The 22,048-nt window shown below is 46.7% G+C and overlaps 1 protein-coding gene across 2 annotated transcripts in view; it reads left to right on the top strand.

Annotated features, from left to right (window-relative positions):
* The window catches only part of NAPB (NSF attachment protein beta), a 52,572-nt gene that overhangs the window by 8,075 nt on the left and 22,449 nt on the right, over window positions 1-22,048 (top strand). Inside the window, exons 2-5 of one of the 2 annotated variants that reach the window (XM_040351679.1) lie at window positions 12,578-12,657; window positions 14,257-14,373; window positions 14,669-14,715; window positions 16,534-16,611. In XM_040351679.1, the coding sequence (XP_040207613.1) occupies window positions 12,578-12,657; window positions 14,257-14,373; window positions 14,669-14,715; window positions 16,534-16,611 (322 nt within the window). Of the gene's footprint in view, window positions 1-12,577; window positions 12,658-14,256; window positions 14,374-14,668; window positions 14,716-16,533; window positions 16,612-22,048 lie in introns of those variants that run through there. The other variant, XM_040351680.1, reaches the window with a different exon arrangement.

Raw genomic sequence — 22,048 nt, 5'->3', positions numbered from 1 at the left:
GTGCTGCGTCCATAAAGAGGGGGGCTCTTTCTCTTCACCTCTTTATCACCATAGATAGATTCATGCATTGCTGCCACCCCATATTCAGTTGCCTGGCCCCTTTTCGGGTGCAGGGCACCTAAATTACAGCAGCGGGGTATTTTTTGGAAGCACCTGATTAGAGCTCATGGGCTCTAATAGGCGTTCAAAAAGGTAAACAGCGGGCCCCATGCTGGGCGCTCGCAGTTCACTCAGCGGTGTGTTCGGGAAGGGAATGAATATTCGTTTTCCTAATGCTGAACCGCCTCTCGGCCAATTGGGTGCTCGGGGCTGTTACCTGTCACCTGATAGGCGTCCAATCACAGCGCCTGTCATTTCAGCCAATCAGGCATCCAATTGTAGCAGAGGATGGGAGAAGACATCGAGGAGCGTGGAGGACAACGCCGCAGTGACCCGCTGCTCAACCGAGACAAGTAAGTGCCAGGCGGGCAATTGATGGGCACAGTGTCTGCGTTTGGGCACAGTGGCTGCGTTTTGAGGTTTTTTTTTTTTTTAAGTTTGTTTGCGCCCCCCCAAAAGTTTTGAGCCCCAGCTGCCACTGGCCAAGTCATCTGTTCACAGGGACCTGTGAATGGAAGACTACAAATTCCACCACAGAAAAGGGGCTCCTAGATCTCAATAGAACATAAGTGGGGTGACTTCTAGTCCCGTGTTTACTTCCTCCAGTCTCATAACAGTAGATCCATACCTCCAGTACTGACTGCAGGAGCCAAAGCACTGCCCCTACCATGCACACATCTCGGTTACAACACCGTTCACTCTAAACTGATGACCTGTAAAGGCATTTAAAGTGGTTGTAAAGGAAACAAAACAAAAACAAACGTGTCTGTACTTACCTGCTCTGTGCAATGGAATTGCACAGGGCGGCCCTGAACCTCCTCTTCTTGGGTCCCCCACCTGCGCTCCTGGCTCCCCCTCTTGCTGGTACCCGCCCAATGGAAAACCGATTCCCATGGGGCACTCATGCAGGCTCACTCCCAAGCCCCCCTGCTGCATTCATCAACACACAGTGGGGGCTTGGCCCCGCCTCATCGCCACTGGAGTTGATTGACAGGAGCCAATGGCTCCCAATGCTATCAGCCTGCCCAGGGAGGACGGACGAGGACAGGAGAGCCTCAGCTCTCCTGCACAGCACTGGATCGCAGTGGGGTTCAGGTAAGAATAAAGGGGATGAGGGGGAGAGTCTGTGACACAAGTTTATTTTTTTTTTTTTTTTTTTACTTTAATGCATCGAATGCATTAACCACTTCCTGCCCAAAGCTGTCATATGGCGTCCTGGACTTTGAGTGGAGATATCTGAATGATGACTGCAGCCAGGGGCGGACTGACAACTCATGGGGCCCCCGGGCAATAGGAGATTATGGGGCAACACAGTATACATACACAGTATACATACACAGTATATACACATACAATATACACACACAGTATACAGTACATACACACAGAATACACACACGCGCGCGTGTTTTACTGAGGCAGGCAACCCTGATGGGAACCCCTAGTGGCATGGGGCCCTCGGGCAGTGCCCGAGTGCCTGAATGGTCAGTCCACCCCTGCCTGCAGTCGGGGGAGATGTGGATATTACTAATATCCACATCTCCCCCATTGTAATGTCCACCTCTCACACCCCACTGTAATGTCCACCTCTCTCCCCCCACTGTAATATCCACATCTCCCCGCAAGTAGACAGACCCGTGCGCCGACGTCAGCACGCCGCCGCCGGGTGTACCAAGATGGCCGCCGCTCCAGAGCTAGGCCGAAGCCGCTGCCTTTCCTATGGCCGAGGCCGCGGATATCAATCGGCGGATCGCGTGGTGTGCCGATCCGAACGGGTTGACCGATCCGTTGCACCCCTACAAAACGCCATCACAGGCCCCACATATGATACCGCTCCATGACTGGTAAAATGATCATCAAAATGTGTCTGGTTTGTAGTGAATCCCGTCCATATAAGGGCTGATTCACACCTATGGCATTTTTATTGCAGATTTGCACTACAGAACATGTTCCATAGGAAACCATGTTAAATGGACTGTAGTGCAAATCTGCAAAATGCAAAAAGCACTAAAATTGCATAGGTGTGAATCCAGTCTTAGACTGTATGTATTCTGGAGTAATGAAGTAATGAGACTTAAAATACACTTCCACCATTCTCTGAGCCTACTCATTAAATAATAAATACCTGTAACAGTCAAACCAAAGCTTCCCAAACCACCAATAAATCAGAAAAGTTTATGCAATTAAGAAAAGCTGAGTGCAGTAAGTAGAGGGGCTCAGAAATGTAAGATCTGTACTGCAAGTTTCTGCTTTAAAGGGGTTGTAAACGTTCGTTTTTTTATTTTCTAAATAGGTTCCTTTAACCACTTGCCGACCTCCTCATGTAGATATACGTCAGCAGAATGGCACGGACAGGCACATCAACGTACCTGTATGTGCTCTGCTTGACGTGGGTGGGGGGTCCGAACGGGACCCCCCCCGCTACATGCGGCGGTCGGTAAGCCTCGGGGAGCGATCCGGCTATTTGTTTATAGCCGCTCCGTCGCGATCGCTCCCCGGAGCTGAAGAACGGGGAGAGCCGTATGTAAACACGGCTTCCCCGTGCTTCACTATGGCGGCGCATCGATCGAGTGATCCCTTTTATAGGGGAGACTCGATCGATGATGTCAGTCCTACAGCCACACCCCCCTACAGTAGTAAACACACATTAAGTGAACACTAAATGTTACAGCGCCCCCTGTGGTTAACTCCCAAACTGCAACTGTCATTTTCACAATAAACAATGAATTTTAAATGCATTTTTTGCTGTGAAAATGACAATGGTCCCAAAAATGTGTCAAAATTGTCCGAAGTGTCCGCCATAATGTCGCAGTCATGAAAAAAATCGCTGATCGCCGCCATTAGTAGTAAAAAAAAAAATGCAATAAAACTATCCCCTATTTTGTAAACGCTATAAATTTTGCGCAAACCAACCGATAAACGATTATTGCGATTTCTTTTTTTACCAAAATTAGGTAGAAGAATACGTATCGGCCTAAACTGAGGGAACATTTTTTTATATATGTTTTTGGGGGATATTTATTATAGCAAAAAGTAAAAAATATTGCATTTTTTTCAAAATTGTCGCTCTATTTTTGTTTATAGCGCAAAAAATAAAAACCGCAGAGGTCATCAAATACCACCAAAAGAAAGCTCTATTTGTGGGGAAAAAAGCACGCCAATTTTGTTTGGAAGCCACGTCGCACGACAGCGCAATTGTCTGTTAAAGCGACGCAGTCCCGAACTGTAAAAACCCCTTGGGTCTTTAGGCAGCATATTGGTCCGGGGCTTAAGTGGTTAAGCTTGTGCATTGTTGGTTCACTTACCTTTTCCTTCCATTTCCCTTCTAAATGTTTTTTTTTCTTTGTCTGAATTTCTCACTTCCTGTTCCTCCTCAGTAAGCTGTTCTGGCTGACTAACCCCCATAGATGATGGGGGCAAGTTTACTGAGGAGAAATAGGAAGTGAGAAATTCAGACAAAGGGGGGGGGGGACATTTAGAAGGGAAATGGAAGGAAAAGGTAAGTGAACCAACAATGCACTAGCTTAAAGGAACCTATTTAGAAAATAAAAAACAAACCTTTACAACCCCTTTAACCACTTCATTTTATTTTTTTTTTTGCATACTTGGTAAAACCTGCATTTTTGGCACTAAAAAAACAAAAGAAGAATATTATATATACCGTATATACTCAAGTATAAGCCGAGTTTTTCAGCACATTTTTTTGCGCTGAAAATGCCCCCCTCGGCTTATACTCGAGTCACCTTTTTGCACCTGATCTCCCAGACTTTGGGGACCCGGTACCGGCTGGCCGTAGGTCCCCTGGACCCCAAACTTGGCACGCATGTAGCCCCACTCTTCCTCTACAAGTGTGCAAAGTTTGTTCTCTGGGGGGACCTACGACTGTGGAGCACCGAATATTTTTTTTTTCTCAAAGCCGGGCATCCCTTCTATATGCTCCCATGTTAAACGTAAGTCTAGTCATGGGCACAGTGAGGCATGTAGATGGACACCCTAGGCTTATACTCGAGTTAATGTTTTCCCATTTTTTTGTGGTAAAATTAGGTGCTTCGGCTTATATTTGGATCGGCTTATACTCGGGTCGGCTTATACTCGAATAATTACGCTATGTTCTGAAAGCAGAGGCCCTGTAGAATTAAAGTAGAACTATAGGCACTTTTTTTTTTTTTTGTTTTCTCATTTTGGATAGCGCAAGGGAGGGTTATAACAACTGTCAGATTTTTTTTTTAACTTTCTTTTTGCAGAGATTTCTCTTCACTTCCTGTCTGATAGCCAAACAGGAAGTGAGGGAAAATCTCTGCAAATTTTGGGGATTCCTTGGGGACCCCCCCCCCCCCCCCAAGGTCACCAGAACTAGTGACGCCATTGGAAGATTTCCCCTCTATTACTTTTCTGAGGATGACCCAAAATTTGGGGATTTTCTTTTTTTTCACTTAGGGAATCTCCCTAATGGGGCACAGACAGCAATAAAAACTGACGGGTTCGAATCCATCTCCACTCTATCCAAAACCAAAAAGAAAAGTTTTGCCTTTAGTTAAACTTTTAGAGGGTAGTTACAATTTCCTTTGTTGCACAATATTTGCTCAGATGGTTATCAAATGCACTAAAATGAATTTCAGTGCACACAAACACAATTATAATTCCTGATTTAAAAAAAAGATATATATTTTATGTGTGTGTGTGTGTGTGTGTGTGTTTTATGTAAAAAATAATAAATACAAAACTATGTGAGCAAAAATTACGGTACCCCAAATTTCCAGTAGGTGATGCTTTAAATCAGGGGTTGGCAACCTCGGCACTCTAGCTGAGGTAAAACTACAAACCCCATCATGCCTCTGCCTCTAGGATTCATGCCTGTGATTGTCAGGGTCCTGTCTCATGGGACTTGTAGTTCACCACAGCTTGAGGGCCGAGGTTGCCTACCCCTGATTTAAAGCGGAGGTTCACCCAAATAACACTTATCAGACCAACTTCTTTATACTTCCGCAATTTTTTTTTTTAGGCTGTACATACCTTCTAATCTATATTTGCAATCCGGCTTCCGGGTATTTCTCCCCGCGGGAGTAGGCGTTTCTATGCTGAGGAGGCATGTCATCTGGGAGGTCGTGTCACGGCGTTTCCGAAAGAAGCCGAACATGCAGAGCTGCGAGTCGGCTCTATACGGCGCCTGCGTAGGAGCCGTGTAGAGCTGACTGCGCAGGCGCCGTATAGAGCTTCTTCATGTTCGGCTTTTTTCGGAAACGCTGTGACGCGCCTACGCAATACGGGGGGCGGGGCCTTATCCGCCGGGGAGAACTTTTTCTGAAAAGACGTCAATCATCTGGGCGACCTCCCAGGTGACATGCCTCCTCAGCATAGAAACGCCTACTCCCGTGGGGAGAAGTACCCAGAAGCCGGATTGCAAATTAAGATTAGAAGGTATGTACAGCCTAAAAAAAATTCCGGACTGTACATGTTAGAAGTATAAAGAAGTTGGTCTGATATAAATGTTATTTGGGTGAACCTCCGCTTGATTTAAATTGTCACTAAACCCAAGTTCACATTGAGGACCGGTTTTAAATTGTGCAAGTTCGGCTGAATAAGCACGATTTCAAACCGGCAATTCAGTCTGACTTCAGGGGCGATTTGACAGACATCTGTGCGGGATCATTGTTCATAGATGTCTATTCAAATCGCCCCCCGAAGTCACCAAAATTGGCACAGGAACTACTTTTGGGAATCGGTGCAGCGCCGCAAAGTTCGAACGGTGCCATTGCCGGCAGTAGCCTCTGATTTGGCATGTCAAATCGCATTCCCAATCGGCCCAATGTGAACGTGGGCTAAGGGGTTGGTTCAGCAACGCTGGAGAGTGCAAAATCAGGTGCAGCTGTTCGTAGAAACCAATCGGCTTCCAGGATTTCTTATCAAAGCTTAAAGTGGAGGTTCACCCTATAAAAAATTTCTAACACTACATCCAGCCCAGTTCTGCAAATAAAATTACACTGACCTTTATTTATTTTTTTGCCGTAGATACCGTTTACCCGTGGAATTCACCGCGGCTTCAGTGTAGGGAATCCTGCGGGAGTGGGCGTTCCTATTGACATGCCAATTGATTGACATGCTAAACGACGGCGCACACAGCGCGTCACGACTTCCCGAAGGAAGGTCGGCTCGGCTCACCAGCGCCGAATAGAGCCGACCCGAGCTTCTTTCGGGAAGTTGTGACGCGCTGTGTGCGCCGTCGTTTAGCATGTCAATCAATTGGCATGTCAATATGAACGCCCACTCCCACAGGATTCCCTACACTGAAGCCGCAGTGAATTCTAAGGCTAAACGCTATCTACGGCGAAAAAAAAAAAAAAAAGGTCAGTGTAATTTTATTTGCAGAACTGGGCTGGATGTAGTGTTAGAAATTTTTTATAGGGTGAACCTCCACTTTAAGTGAACAAGTTGAAGTTCGAAGCTGATTGGAGATTGCAAATTGTGGTGCAGCTGTGCATGGTAGCCAGTTTTAGTAAATCACCCCCCTAACACCCTGTTCACACTGTGACTGTCATGCAATTTGACAGGTAAAAATCACATGACTATTTGAACCGTTCAAATGGGTGTGACTCCAACTTGCATCGTTTTGAATACGCTTCCTGCACTATTTTTGCTGATTCCATGTCTGACTTGCAAAGACACCTGTACATGAAGGCACACAGATGTCGGCAAGCCGCACATGAAATCGCACTGCCAGAGAAGTCGCATCATTTGCTGACTTTTAGGGCAGACTGTCCTCGTTTTCTATATAAATGCACGTTTAAAAAGGCATATTAAAGAGGCAGCAGGCTTTGAGTGTTTTATGACGCAGTCAGCGTTTAATTATGAATGAAGAATGTGCCATAGGGGAGGAGTGCTGTATGTGCCAGATCCAGCGTCTGTAGAGCAGTGGTGTGAACACAATCCAATACAGAACAACTGGTCAGTGATGAGGAAAGTGAATGTAAAGACCTTTTATCTAAATTATGTGACCACTCATCTACTTCTGGACCAGCGGCGTACCTGTATTTTGCTGGACTTTCAGTGGTTATACCGGGATGATGCCTGCGGTCTCTGATCGTCTCGGAAGCCCTGGAGTAAGAAGATGAAGAGCGTCCTTTTTAAAAGAACTACACCGGCTGCATGGGCAGTGATGGCTGATCACCGATGGAGGGAAGGGCATCAGGGACCATGAAGGTGGGCGGTGTTGCCCTTAAGCCTTAGTGCATGGGGCTCCGATGTTTTAGATGCAGGTAGGGGGCAAAGGTAGGGCATCCTGCCCCACTGCCAGCAGCCTTTCAAACTCTGAGGTCCTGACTGCATGGGATTAGACGGCACTCTGCTGTACGCATTTTTAGGCAGCATGTGCCCAGGCATGGCTTGGTAAGCAGATTTCTTGTGGTCCGGGCATTCGTGACCCTATATGTTCGTACAGCTAAGGGCACCATCCGGCCACAGCAGCTGTCAGACCCGCCCACAGCTATATGCCTATGCTGTTTATCAAAGTCGGTAAGCCAATGAGGAGAGAGAGGGGGGCGGGGCAAGGCTGTGGCTCCATGTCTGAGTGGACACACAGAGCAGTGGTTTGGTTTGGGTGCCCTCCCATAGCAAGCTGCTTGCTGTGGGGGTACTTGGCAGTAGGAAGGGGCCCCCGGAAGAGGAGGATCTGTGCTGCTCTGTGCAAAATTATTACACAGAGAGAAGGTGAGTATAATATGTTTGTTATTTTTAACCACTTGCTTACTGGGCACATAAACCCCCTTCGTTCCCAGGCGAAATTTCAGCTTCCGGCACTGCGTCGCTTTAACTGACCTTTGCGCGGTCGTGCAACGTGGCTCCCAAACAAAATTGACGTCCTTTTTTCCCCACAAATAGAGCTTTATTTTGGTGGTATTTGATCACCTCTGCGTTTTTTATTTTTTGCGCTATAAACAAAAATAGAGCGACAATTTAAAAAAATACATATATTTTTTACTTGTTGCTATAATAAATATCCCAATTTTTTTTTTTTTAAAAAACTATTTTTTTTCTCAGTTAAGGCCGATACGTATTTTTCGACGTATTTTTGTAAAAAAAAAAAAAAAATCGCAATAAGCGACTGGTTTGCGCAAAAGTTATAGCGCCTACAAAATGGGGAACAGAATTATGATTTTTTTTTTTTTTTTTTACTAGTAATGGCGGCGATCTGCGATTTTTTTTTTTTTTTTTTTTTTTTTATTGGGACTGCGATATTGCGACAGACGTATCGGACACTTTTGACACAAATTTGGGACCATTCACATTTATACAGCGATTAGTGCTAAAAAAAATGCACTAATTACTGTATAAATGTGACTGGCAGGGAAGGGGTTAACACTAGAGGGTGAGGAAGGGGTTAAATGTGTAGCCTGGGTGTGTTCTAACTGTGTTGGGGGAGGGGGGTGACTGGGGGAGGTGACCGATGCTGTGTCTCTATGTACAAGAGACACAGATCGGTCTCCTCTCCTCTGACAGTCCCTGCTGTCAGTTGCCGTGTCACCGACGATCGCGTGTACCCGGCGGACATCGCGGCCGCCAGGTACACGCATTGGGTCCCCAGCGATGCGGCGGCACAGTGGTTACCCGCCGCGCGCCGGGGTAATGCATTTAAAATGACGTCCAAAGACGTCCACTTGGCACCTGAGAACCGCGCTGTTGACGTCTTTTGTCGATAGCGCGGGTCTCAAGTGGTTAAACAATAAAAAAAAGAGACTTTAGTATCACTTTAAAGTGGTTCAAATGGCAGAAGTTTTTTTTTTTTTTTTTTTTTATCGTAATGCATTCTAAGTGCAGCAGCCCCCCTAATACTTACCCAAGCCCCATCTCGATCCAACAATGCTGCACGAGAGCCTCGGCTGTCCAGGGACGCTCCCTCCTCATTGGCTGAGACATTAGTGGGCACCATTGGCTCCCGCTGCTGTCAATCAGTCAGTGAGCCAATGAGGAGAGAGAGAAGGGGGCGGGGCCCAGCCACAGCTCCATATTGGAATGGACATGCAGATTAGCGGATCGGGAGTGAGCCTGCTCTTGTAACCCCAAAGCAAGCTGCTTGCTGGGAGGGGACAGGAGTGCTGGTGAGGGACCCGAGAAGAGAAGGATCAGTGCTATTTTGTGCAAAACTAACTGCACAGAGCAGGTAAGTATAACATGTCTGCTATTTTTAAACAAAATAGACTTTAATGCATTAAAGGCTGTATGTGACCTTGCACAACAGTTCACTTGTCACCCTGCATTGCAGAATGCACCAATAAACACTGACTTTGTGTCTGGAAGAAGATTTTGTCTCGGACTCCCAATATGAAGTGTTTAATTTCCTGTTTTTTCTATAGTATGAGATGTTCAGCAGGGATGGTGAGACCCCCCTCATCGTGTCCCTAGCGGGTGGCCGGTGCTGAGATCTCCGGGGCACAAACCTTCGCTGGAGGCTGCTGCATAATTCATCAGATACACAAAGCTGATATTTCAATTTTGCTCAGACCTCAGCGAATGAACGGAGATACATTTCTCATAAAGATTGTACTGGAAATATCCAGAGCAGAAGGAGCGCTAATACACGAGAGAGGTCTGTGCATGTGTCTGGGGACACACAGCCCATGATTATTATTCTGCCAGAAGATAAATTGATATAAAAAGGTGTTTACATGATGAGAAGGCTGACGTCAATATAAAAGCTGACCTGACTGGTGATGGGCAGGAGAGGTACCTGCAGATCCCACTGATGGGCCCCCAGGAGCCCCGAACCCAAGAGATGAAATGTCAAAAGATGAAACAACCCCCCCCCCCCCCTCAATAATGGAATCCTTCCTGTTGGTTATGTGTTCTGTATGGAAGGACTGCTTTTGTCATTCATGAAGAATTTCATCTGAATAAATTGTGTTGCCAATGCAGCAATCACTCCCGGCTTCACTTTTCTAACCTGCACTGGAAACAGAAAGAGAATCTGATGCCGCGTACACACGGTCGTTTTTCGGCATGGAAAAAAAAAACGTAGTTTTTCCAACTTCGTCATTAAAAAAGGACGTTGCCCACACACCATCGTTTTTGAAAAATGATGAACAAAGCGCGGTGACGTACAACACGTACGACGGCACTCTGAGGGGGAAGTTCTATTCGCCTTTGGGCTGCTTTAGCCGATTTCTTGTTAGTAAAAGACAATTTGCGCTTTTCTGTCTGTTACAGCGTGATGGATGTGCTTACTCCATTATGAATGGTAGTTTTACCAGAACGAGCGCTCCTGTCTCATAACTCGCTTCTGGGCATGCGCGGGTTTAAAACGTAGTTTTAGCCCACACACGATCATTTTTTACAACACGAAAAACATTTTAAAAAACAACGTTAAAAAATGCAGCATGTTCGGATTTTTTTTGTCGTTTTTCAGAAGCCGAAAAATGATGTGAAGCCCACACACAATGATTTTAAATTACGTTTTTAAAAACGTCGTTTTTTTTCGTGCCGAAAAACGACCGTATGTACGCGACATCAGAATGGGGGTAACATTCGATCAGTCATATATTCTGTTAATACCCTGGTGCCCAGTCTGTGGCCCAGGGGCTGCATGTGGTCCTTATTTTAAGCACTTTTTGTGCATCCCACCGGGTCCCTGTAGATGCTAATCTGTTTTTCCCTATTGCCGTGTTTTATAGCAGTGATTTCTAGCTGGCTCATGTAATGTTTCTCCAGGCAGTAGCTCTCCATCAACTCCTGTATCATGTCATTGTCTGCAGTCTCTGGCCATCTCCTTTATCGTTTCTGCAGTCTCTGGACATCTACTGCAGTGGTCATCAACCCTGTCCTCAGGGCCCACTAACAGGCCAGGTTTTATGTATTACCTTGGGGAGATGCAGACTAGAATACTGCAATCAGAGCAGCAAATGATATCACCTGTGATGTATTTCAGTTATCTTGCAAACCTGGCCTGTTAGTGGGTCCTGAGGACAGGGTTGATGACCACTGATCTACTGTATCATTTCTGCAGTCTTTGGCCATTTCCTGTTAATGTCTGCATCATGTCATATCATGTCACTGTCTGCAGTCTCTGGCCATCTCTTGTATCATGTCTGCAGTCTCTGGCCATCTCCTTGTATCATGTCTGCAGTCTCTGGCCATCTCCTTGTATCATGTCTGCAGTCTCTGGCCATCTCCTTGTATCATGTCTGCAGTCTCTGGCCATCTCCTTGTATCATGTCTGCAGTCTCTGGCCATCTCCTTGTATCATGTCTGCAGTCTCTGGCCATCTCCTTGTATCATGTCTGCAGTCTCTGGCCATCTCCTTGTATCATGTCTGCAGTCTCTGGCCATCTCCTTGTATCATGTCTGCAGTCTCTGGCCATCTCCTTGTATCATGTCTGCAGTCTCTGGCCATCTCCTTGTATCTGTTTGATGGGATCTACCTGGGGGGATGGTGTCTGGAGTATCTTTATCTGCTGATTTAATAAACTTTCTGGAACACATATACTGCTATTGTGGTAAAGGATCTGGGACTGCTGTTGCATCTTCTCTACCATGGATAGCACGACTGAACTCCAGACCAGTTGCATGAATATTTTGCTCTCTATCTTTTAAAGTTCTTTGCTTTTGTTGTAAAGTGGATTTGAGAATATATATTTTAGGGCTGTTACTGATCAAAATGTTTCTGTTCGATTAATCCATTTTTTCTATTTTTTATTTTTAATCGATTAATCGACTAATTTTGATTAATTATAACGCACATACAGATCCAACTACTTTTAGCTGATCTCCTTGCAGGCTGATTCCCAGTGCAGCTCCCAACCACTGGAAAATGGATAGCAGGATACAAAAAAACCACAAAGGCAGCGCTCGATGGGAATAGCATTTAAACTTTTATAGTCTTCAAGTAGGTAACAAAATAAATATTGCACTGGAGATAAAATCGATGTAGCTACATAAACTGTAAAAATGGTGCAAGTAATACCAAACGGTACCAAAAGCAGTCATGAAAACATGTAGCTAAGTATGATACTGGTATAAAAATGTGTACAACAATACCACTGCTGAATCCAGATGAGGAGGGGTTAACATCAGTCCGTCGGCATGTAGATGTCCCGTGAAGGGAACTATCACAACTCCTAGTGGATGGTTGTAGAATCCCAGGTTGATAGAGGGAAGTGATAGAGAGAAGTGTAACAGCCCTTGCGTGTGGCAGATAGTGAGGTCCCGCCGGCATGCAGATATGAAGGCACAGCAAAGGAGCCCTTCAGATGGACACTGCAAGCCCCGCCGGTGTCCGTGACGTCACCGGATCTCCGACGGAAGACCCAGAAGCCAGCGGAGAGGTGAGTACCAATCAAAAGAATTTTAATCAATCAAAAAAATTAAAGATTAATTAAAAGTTAATTTGCACAGCCCTAATTTTTATATATATAATCTCTGTTCTATCTCTAGAAGAACTAACAATGTGTGTGTGTGTGTTTTTTTTCTTTTTCTTTTTTCTTTGAATTAGGGGAAACACAAAAGTAGAAGAAGCCTGTGACATGTATGCCAGAGCTGCAAACATGTTTAAGATGGCAAAGAACTGGCCTGGTAAGTACCAGATTGTTTGGCTTCTATCCTTTGCTTATTGACACGTTGACAGTATTGGCCAAAAGCAAGTTTTGTTTAATTGGTCATTTACTTATCCAAAATTGATAAGGGCATATAAGCATATGTGGTAACAGCTGTTAAAGGGGTATTAAGCAGAAGTTCCACTTTTGGGTGGAAGTCCGCTCTATTTGTCTCCTATCCCCCACCCCCCCTTCTCCGGTGCCACATTTGTCACCTTTTGGGGGGGAGTGGGTACCTGTCTTTGACCGATACCCTGTCCCCACGTCGGGAGACTGAGGCGAATTGCATCACAGCTCAGCGCCCTCCTCCTTCCCCGCCACTGGGCCAGTAGGAGAACGCAGCGATGCCTCGCGCATGCGCAGGAGGGACCCAACGTGAAGCCGTAATGCTTCACCACCAGGTTCCCTTACTGCCAGTGGCGGCAGCAGCACCCAACAGCTGATGGAAACGGCTGCGGTCCCGACATCGCTGGACTCCAGGACAGGCAAGTGTCCTAATATTAAAAGTCAGTAGCTGCAGTATGTGTAGCTTCTGGCTTTTTATTTCTGCAGGGGTGGGTCGACCTCGGCTTTCAAGGGGTTGTAAACCCTCAAGGTTTTTCGCCTTCATGCATTTTATGCTGTCAATGGCACGGGGGGCGGGGCCAAATCCTGCTTTCTATGTGAATAGATGCAGAAGCTGGACTCAGGCGCGCGCCCCCATGGATCTCCACGAAGGAGAGCGCCTCTCCAACAGGGCACTCGAGAAGAGGCGGAGCCAGGAGCGCCGCTGAGGGACCCCAGAAGAAGAGGATCAGGGCCACTCTTTTAACCCCCGCTATCCGCCAAAAAAGGTTAAAACCGTCCACAAAGTGCCGCTGCGCATTGATTTCAATGGGCAGGGGCGCCTCAAAGATGCGGCTGGCAGGACATTTTTGAGTGTCCTGCCAGCACACTGCTCCAGTGTAAAAGCCTTCAGGCTTTCACACTGGAGTAAAAGAGAGGCTCTTTGCAGGCGCTATCTTTAGCTCTATAGCCCCTGTAAAGTGCCCCAGTGTGAAAGTAGCCTTATGCATTCTAGGCAGTAAAAAAAAAATGCATTCAGCTCCCCTCCCCCAACCCCTTTCCTCCCAGATCCCCTAAATGCATACCTGAGCCTGATCGCAATCCGGCGTTGTGCACACGATCTCTCCCTCATTGGCTCAAACACTGCAGCGGGAGCCATTGACAGCTGTCAATCACAGCAAGTGAGGAGGGGGCAGTCCTGAGCTGCGCTCTTGTGTGTCAATGGACATGGAGCGGGGTTGGGTAGAGCACTCAGCCCGGAGAGGGGGGGGGGGGCGCTGCCAGGAGCGCCAACAGAGGATCTCCGAAGAGAAGGATCGAGGCTGCTGTGTCAAACCATAAAACTTACATGGAACAGGAAAATATAACATTCAAGCATTTACAATCCCTTTAATAAGATTTAGAGAATTTGTCAAAGTGTCAAATTCTTCATTATTATTATTTCATGGCTCCACCCACAGCTATAGTTGCTGGCTATTGATTGTACTGCCTTTATCTCTGTATCCTATTATTTATTTTGTGATCTGTTTTGCAGCTGCAGGAAATGCATTTTGTCAGGCAGGCAAGCTACACATGCAACTGCAGAGCAAACACGATGCAGCTACTAGTTTTGTAGATGCTGGAAATGCCTACAAGAAGGCTGATCCACAAGGTAAGTTTTATGGTGTATGTGGTGTCCGCCATCTTTGCCATGTTTATACACATGAATCATCCCATTGCATTATTGCTGTGCCACTTTTGGCGCTGTGTTCATAGCTTGAATGGGCTGGTTACCTTAAACTGACTGCATGTGTAGCCGCATGTGTAGCCCACATCTTTGTGCCTTTATCTCCTCCATGGTATTGCATTCTCTACTGCATCATAATCAGCATGTCATAAATGACTATTTTTACATTCTGTATGGTTTAAGATGCTTTTCATTGTCTTTCCCAAATTGCTAACCATAGAGGCTATCAACTGCTTAAATGCAGCCATCGATATTTACACTGATATGGTAAGAAGCGATTACTCACTAGTAAGCTGACTGTTCCTATACAACAGTGGGACATTCTGTGACTTGATTAGTACGTCTGCCATAGGGGAAATATAGGGGTAACATTGCTCATCCTCCTGAAATAGCCTCTGACTGTTATCCTGATCCTCTGGCTTCCAAACGGAGTCTGTGATGAGAAACAAGTATGCGGATCCAGAAGGTCAAAGTAGAGTCGGGTGTCCTACTCATTTGTTCAGGGTCACAGACTTGGGATTAGAACCAAGCAGATAGCATTTTACAAATGAAGAGTCATTGATTGGAAACCTTCTCTCATCACAGGTTCCCTTTAGGAACATTTGTACAGTAAAACCTTGGATTGCGAGTAATGCGATTTAAGAGCGTTTATTTTTAAAATTCTGACTCGATTTGCGAGTGTTGTCTCCCAAGACGAGCAGGATTCAAGCCTCTGGGGAGTGCAGTACCGCATGTGGCCAGAGGTGCGGGGGCGCCGGTGACACTCAGAGCCACTCAGAAACACTTTGGCCGCGATTCAGATACATTCTAGTTATTTTTAAACGGGCGTAACGCATCTCCTATGCGCTACGCCGACGTAACATTGAGAGGCAAGTACTGTATTCAGAAAGCGCTTGCTCCCAAAGTTACGTCGGCGTATCGTAAATGGGCCGGCGTAAGCCTGCGTAATTCAAAGTAGCAAGGCAGTGGGCGTGTTGTATTGTAATGAAGCGTGACCCCATGTAAATGCATGGCTGATCGAACGGCGCATGCGTGCGCATGCTCAGAGTCACGTCGCAAATACTCCCTAAGATACGTCGGCTCAATGCTTTGTCGACGTAAACGTAACATACGCCCAGCCTCATTCACATACGACTTACGCAAACGACGTAAAATACGACGGCTGTTTCCGACGTCCATACCTTAACATGACTTACCCCTGCTTTATGAGGGGTAAAGTTACGCCGGACCGACGCCTTCCGTAAAGGTCATTTGCATATTTGACGCGTAAATCTACGGAAGCGCCCCTAGCGGCCAGCGTAAATATGCACCCAAGATACGACGGCTTAATCCACTGGCAGGTCGTCGGCAGCATGCTCCCCCCCTACCTGAAAGTTCTGGATGATGTGCTAGGCACATAATATAGGTGCAGCAGAGCCACCTTGCTGCTGTATATCTGGTATATAGTCGGCAAGCTGTATGTCTGAGCGAAATAAAAATAAGATGTATGCATTACATCTCTGCAATACATGAACATTTTCTGTTTTGTCGCTTTAAAAACAATTAAAGTACAGAAAAATCTGCCAACAATCCAGTGCACTCCTAACTTCCTGTTTGGGCTGACAATACAATGTCTCAAAATTCCCAAGCAACAATGTCGGGCTGCTCAGTTCTCCTGCAGGACTACATGACCCCCTCCCTCATCTCCATAGCCCAAGGAGAAGGTGTTCTGTAGTGCAGCAGAAGAGCACTGGGCAAATCTCAGTGCAGCAAAGGCACTGTGCTTCCAGCTCCAACAGAAACCTGGTGGTACACTAAATTTCCTGCAGGATCACCAGGTGTTTTGTAGGGGCAAAACGTGGGAAATGTGCACTACTGCAGAGATGTACTGCATGCTTTATTTTACCCAGGCATACCCTTTAGCATGTAAATTCACATTTAAATCTCCTCCTACCAGTTTATTACAGAAACTTTGGTCCAAAAAAATTACTGCCTGTTTTGTGTTTTTTTTTTTTTTTGCTGTGTGTGTGTGTGTGTGTGTGTGTGTGTGTGTGTGTGTGTGTGTTCTTTTAGGTTGGTGACATAAACCGGTTTTATCTTTTACAGGGAAGGTTTACGATTGCTGCCAAGCATCACATTACAATTGCGGAAATTTATGAGAGCGAACTTGTTGATATTGAAAAGGTAAAAATATATTTTCTATTTCATCTAGTTAACCTGTTTAAAGGCCAAGTTCACCTTTCTGAACATGTTGCACACCGTATTTACTCCCTGCATTCACTCCCTGATTCCCCTCCCTCCCTGTGACAGTGGGCGGGGAATCCTCTCCCTGCACCTGCTATCACAATTTGAAACCAGTGCAGCTTTGCTGGGCTCCGCCCACTCGGCTGTGTCATTTATTCAGTTTCCTGTAAATGAACAGACTACAAGTATCGTCAACCAGTACGGCTGATATGAAAAACTAGAAGGGTGGGACTTTAAATGAGGCGCAAGGCATAGAGCCAAGCACTTCTATCCCCAATATTTTGAACAAAGGACAAAGGTGGGACTTTAATTGAGGCATGCACCCCAGGAGATTAATGATTACGGCTGATAGCTTGTAGTTCTCAATGAGCTGCGAGGGCACTGATGTTCGCTTATTCAACTTTTTTCTCTGAAGTAGCTGTCTGCCCGTATCGGAGGTATGGGCAGACGGCTATCCTGAGAGTCTGTAGGAGCCTGGAATTGCACCTGCGACCTCCTGATTGCAGGTGCAATGCCCTGCAGGCAAAAAAATAATAAAAAAATACACACATTTTTATTTTATGTATCTGCTAAATTTTTTTTTTTTTTTTTTTTTTTTTTTCAAAAGGTGAACTTTAGCCTTAAAGTGGAGGTTCACCCAAAAACAAAATTTTTAACATTAGATTGAGGCTCGTTTTGTGAAGGGGAATCGGGTGTTTGTTTTTTTTAAATCGAAGCAGTACTTACCGTTTTAGAAAACGATCTTCTCCGCCGCTTCCGGGTATGGGCTGCGGGACTGGGCGTTCCCATTTGATTGTCAGGCTTCCGACGGTCGCATACAGCGCGTCACGATTTACCGAAAGTAGCCGAACGTCGGTGCGCAGGCGCCGTATATAGAGCCGCACCGACGTTCAGCTTCCTTCGGCTACTCGTGACGCGATGTATGCGACCGTTGGAAGCCTGACCATCAAATAGGAACGCCCAGTCCCGAAGACCATACCCGGAAGCAGCGGAGAAGATCTATCTCTAAAACGGTAAGTACGGCTTCGATTTAAAAATAACACCCGATTCCCCTAGACAAAATGAGCATCAATCTAATGTTAAAAATAGTTTTTCGGGTGAACTCCCGCTTTAAAGCGGAGTTCCACCCAAAAATGGAACTTGCGCTTATCCGGTGCAACCCCCCTGCCCTCCGGTGTCACATTTGGCACCTTTCAGGGGGGAACAGATACCTATGTAATACAGGTATTTGCTCCCACAGGCTCCACAGCGATCTACGCCATGATCCGGCCCTTTGACGCCCCGCTGTCTTCTGGGAGAGACACACAGGTCCCAGAAGACAGCAGGGACCAGTGAGGACACGCAGCAAGACTCTTGCGCAGTAGGAAACCGGGCTGTGAAGCCTCAAGGCTTCACTTCTTGATTCCCTTAGTAGCTGTGACGGTATCGGTATGATATCCCCGTCAACGTTCCCTTCTTCCCATAACGAAAATCACCCCAATATTCCACGAGGAGGGATATCCCTGGAATCGCCCAGAAAGCCACACATGAGACCAGCTTACTGCTTGAACAACACAGACTTTAATGTTATAACACACACAGCTTATATGTCATTTCCAAAACTGTTACAGTGACAAATCTCCGCCCCCCTCACACTGGGGCTTCCATACAGATGAGTAGGTAGACACGACGGGGCCGATGCTGAAACACATTTTCTTTAGACAATGACATCAATGACGCTGAGCACTAGCTGTACTGAATACATCAACCAGACCGCTCGACCCCGCATATAGAGAGATAATTACCACAATGAAGCAATCAGAATAATTAACACAAGCCACTTAAACCCAGCTCTCCTTCACACAACACAATAGATCAATTAACCTTTAGAATAGTGAGGGGACATTAGCACATCAATAACCTGGCTAGCAGGGAGCAGTAAACTGAGACATATAGGCAAATGTATCACAATGGCCCCCCTTTTGCTCCCTGCTCCGGCAAACCCGGTTGGACCTTCCCTGGTCCAGTAGGGTTGACGGGTTCAGAGCTATTAGTCAGAGGTTAACTCCGTTTGGCATGACTGACCTCCCTTGGCAACTGCTTCAGACTCAGGTATGTCACCGGGTCGTCAGATCACACGCCGGTCAGTCCCCAAGTCTTTGTGCGATCTGCAAAGTCACCAGAAGTCAGTGTGAAGACAGCGAATGGGTCTGTGCGCCGCCGTCTAGGTGTCCCGCTATGGGAGGGGCAGGTTATGGCTCTGAAGTGACAATCCCAGGAGATTCATAAAAAGAAAAAGTTATATTTGTTGAAATGCTGTAGCACTGGTGTTTAGAGTCCGGGGGGGGAGGGGAATCAGAGCCCCATAAGGTCAGCCACCCCTTGCTCCCTCCGCAGCCGCCGGTTCTCCTCTTGGAGCTTCTCCAGCTCCATCTCCAGTTCATGCTGCTGTGACCTCAGGTGGTTGTTCTCCTCCTCCATGCGGCTTATGCACTCCTCCAGCTCTATGTACTCACGGATCAGCTCCTGCTTGCTCATGTCCTGCAGGCTCTCCACGTGGTCCTTCATCATCAGGAACTGGGTGGTGGTGTAAGGGGCCACCGGTGGGCCCTTGGCGAACATCTCGGCACGCATCTGGGACGCCCGCTGCGACTCCCTCTCCTCCAGTCGCTTCTTCTCCTCCCAGGTCAGCTTGTTATACGGCTTCCAGGACCTCTTCTTCTTGAAGGGTGGCCGGCGGTGCCTCTTTCTGCCCAGCTCCCTCCAGGGCCCCTCCGGCTCAGGGCTGTCGCCCATGACCAGCTGACAATGGTGTTCCCTGTTGTCCGTAATAACAGATTGTACCATGAGGGCTTCGTAAGGGGTGCCCAATGGTTCTTCCTGACCCAGCTCCTTTGGATCCCAAGCCGAGTCTACACAATGGGCTGCTGCTGGTGGGCGGTACCCAGGTTGAGACCAATTTGACCTGGTGTTGTCATTCATGGGGCAATTATGCTTGAAGTGACCCAACTGTTTGCACCGGAAGCAGCGTTGTTCATTGTCCTCCTGGCGTGGGTAGCGAGGGCTATATGTCATCGGTCTGTTAGGCGGTTGGTATCTAGCGGCTGGTGGGTGTGAGGGCGCCGTTGGTTGTGGGGGTTGTACCCGTGGTGTGACCTGGTTTGTCTTGCGAGTATCCGCATATTCATCCGCCAACTTCGCGGCCTCTGGTAGAGTCATGGGCCTGCGATCTCTCACCCAATCCTTGACGTCCGTCTGGATGTGATTGTAAAATTGCTCCAGGAGCATTAGTTGCAAAATGTCCTCTGCGGTGGTGGCCTGGCTGCTGTTAACCCAGTTAGAGGCCGACAGGGACAGCTGGCATGCCCATTCTGCGTAAGAGTCTTCCGTGGTTTTGCGTGAGTCCCTGAACTTCTGTCGGTGGGACTCTGGGGTTACTGCATAACGAGCCAGGAGCGCTTCTTTAACCCTGGCGTAGCTATGGATATCCTGATCTGGCACGGTCCGGAAAGCATCAGAAGCTTTGCCTGATAGTTTGCCTGACAATATTGCGACCCAGTCTCTTCTAGCTATTCGGTGCAGGTTACATTGTCGCTCAAAGTCTGCCAGGTAGTTATCAATCTCACAGTCCTTTTCATCAAAAGCTTTAAAAGCGCTAAACGGAATCTTCCTTGCGTCTGCTGTGCTGTACTCACTGTTCGTAGAAGGTGCGGCTGCTTGTTGGACTGCTGCCAGTTTTAACTGTAGCTCTGCGTCCCTTATTTGTTTATCCTTCTGTAGTTCTGCGTCCCTTATTTCTTTAGCCTCCTGTAGCTCTGCGTCCCTTATTTGTTTATCCTTCTGTAGTTCTGCGTCCCTTATTTGTTTATCCTTCTGTAGCTCCGCGTCTCTTATTTCTTTAGCCTCCTGTAGCTCTGCGTCTCTTATTTCTTTAGCCTTCTGTAGCTCTGCGTTTACTAACATGTCCATCACTTTCAGTACCACATCTGGCGTTGGGTTCGGGCCGAACCACGCTAGCTTCTCTCTCATTAGCTTGTTGGCTGGCGATTCCTCCTCCTGAATCACTGGTGTCTCCATCTCTTGTACTGCTGGCGTTGCTGCAATCCCGTCCTCCTGGTCTAGCTCCATTGATTCTGCCATGATGACCCGCTTGGTTTTGTTGCTAGCAATCCTTCCACGAACTTCCAGTAGTTCTTCCAGTGTCTGCTTGGAATCCGGGTGCGAAGGGGAATAGAAGGGAAAAATCCCACTGCTACCAACCAATTGTGACGGTATCGGTATGATATCCCCGTCAACTTTCCCTTCTTCCCATAACGAAAATCACCCCAATATTCCACGAGGAGGGATATCCCTGGAATCGCCCAGAAAGCCACACATGAGACCAGCTTACTGCTTGAACAACACAGACTTTAATGTTATAACACACAGCTTATATGTCATTTCCAAAACTGTTACAATGACAAATCTCCGCCCCCCTCACACTGGGGCTTCCATACAGATGAGTAGGTAGACACGACGGGGCCGATGCTGAAACACATTTTCTTTAGACAATGACATCAATGACGCTGAGCACTAGCTGTACTGAATACATCAACCAGACCGCTCGACCCCGCATATAGAGAGATAATTACCACAATGAAGCAATCAGAATAATTAACACAAGCCACTTAAACCCAGCTCTCCTTCACACAACACAATAGATCAATTAACCTTTAGAATAGTGAGGGGACATTAGCACATCAATAACCTGGCTAGCAGGGAGCAGTAAACTGAGACATATAGGCAAATGTATCACAGTAGCAATGCCGGCCCCTGCACCCAGAGCCGATGGGACAGATCGGCTTCGGGTGAGCACATCGTTGGCGCCCTGTACAGGTAAGTGTCTTTTTTAAAAGTCAGCAGCTGCAGTATTTGTAGCTGCTGACTTAAAAAAAAAAAATGTGTTCCCCTTTTTTTTTTTTTTTTTTTTAGGCAGAACTGCAGTCTGCTCACATAATTTGTAATAAAAACATCTTTGCCATTCTAAAGCTTCCCTCCTTGCATATTTTATATATACTGTGATTCTGTACTTGCCAAATATGCTGCAGAAATCTCCCTCCACTGAGTCTGGCTGCAGCCATTTTAAATGTGGGCAGCTGAAGCTGCGGTCTGTTCACTTCCTCCATTTACACAGACACACAGAGGCACACCTGCAGCTCTCATTGGCCCTCCCTTCCTGGCAAACTCTCACAAGAGAAAGCTGTTTATGATGTCATAAGCCTAGGCTAATGACCAGACAGGAAACAGGAATTGGGCTGTATAAGATGGCAGAAAAAAGTTTTTTATTACTATCAAAAGTTAAAACGACAACAAGGGCAGAAGGTTTAATAGATGGAAAGATGAAAAAATTACTGAAGTT

This window comes from Rana temporaria, chromosome 4 (assembly GCF_905171775.1).
Source record: "Rana temporaria chromosome 4, aRanTem1.1, whole genome shotgun sequence".
NCBI lineage: Eukaryota > Metazoa > Chordata > Amphibia > Anura > Ranidae > Rana > Rana temporaria.
This window is presented reverse-complemented; position numbering and strand designations above follow the sequence as displayed.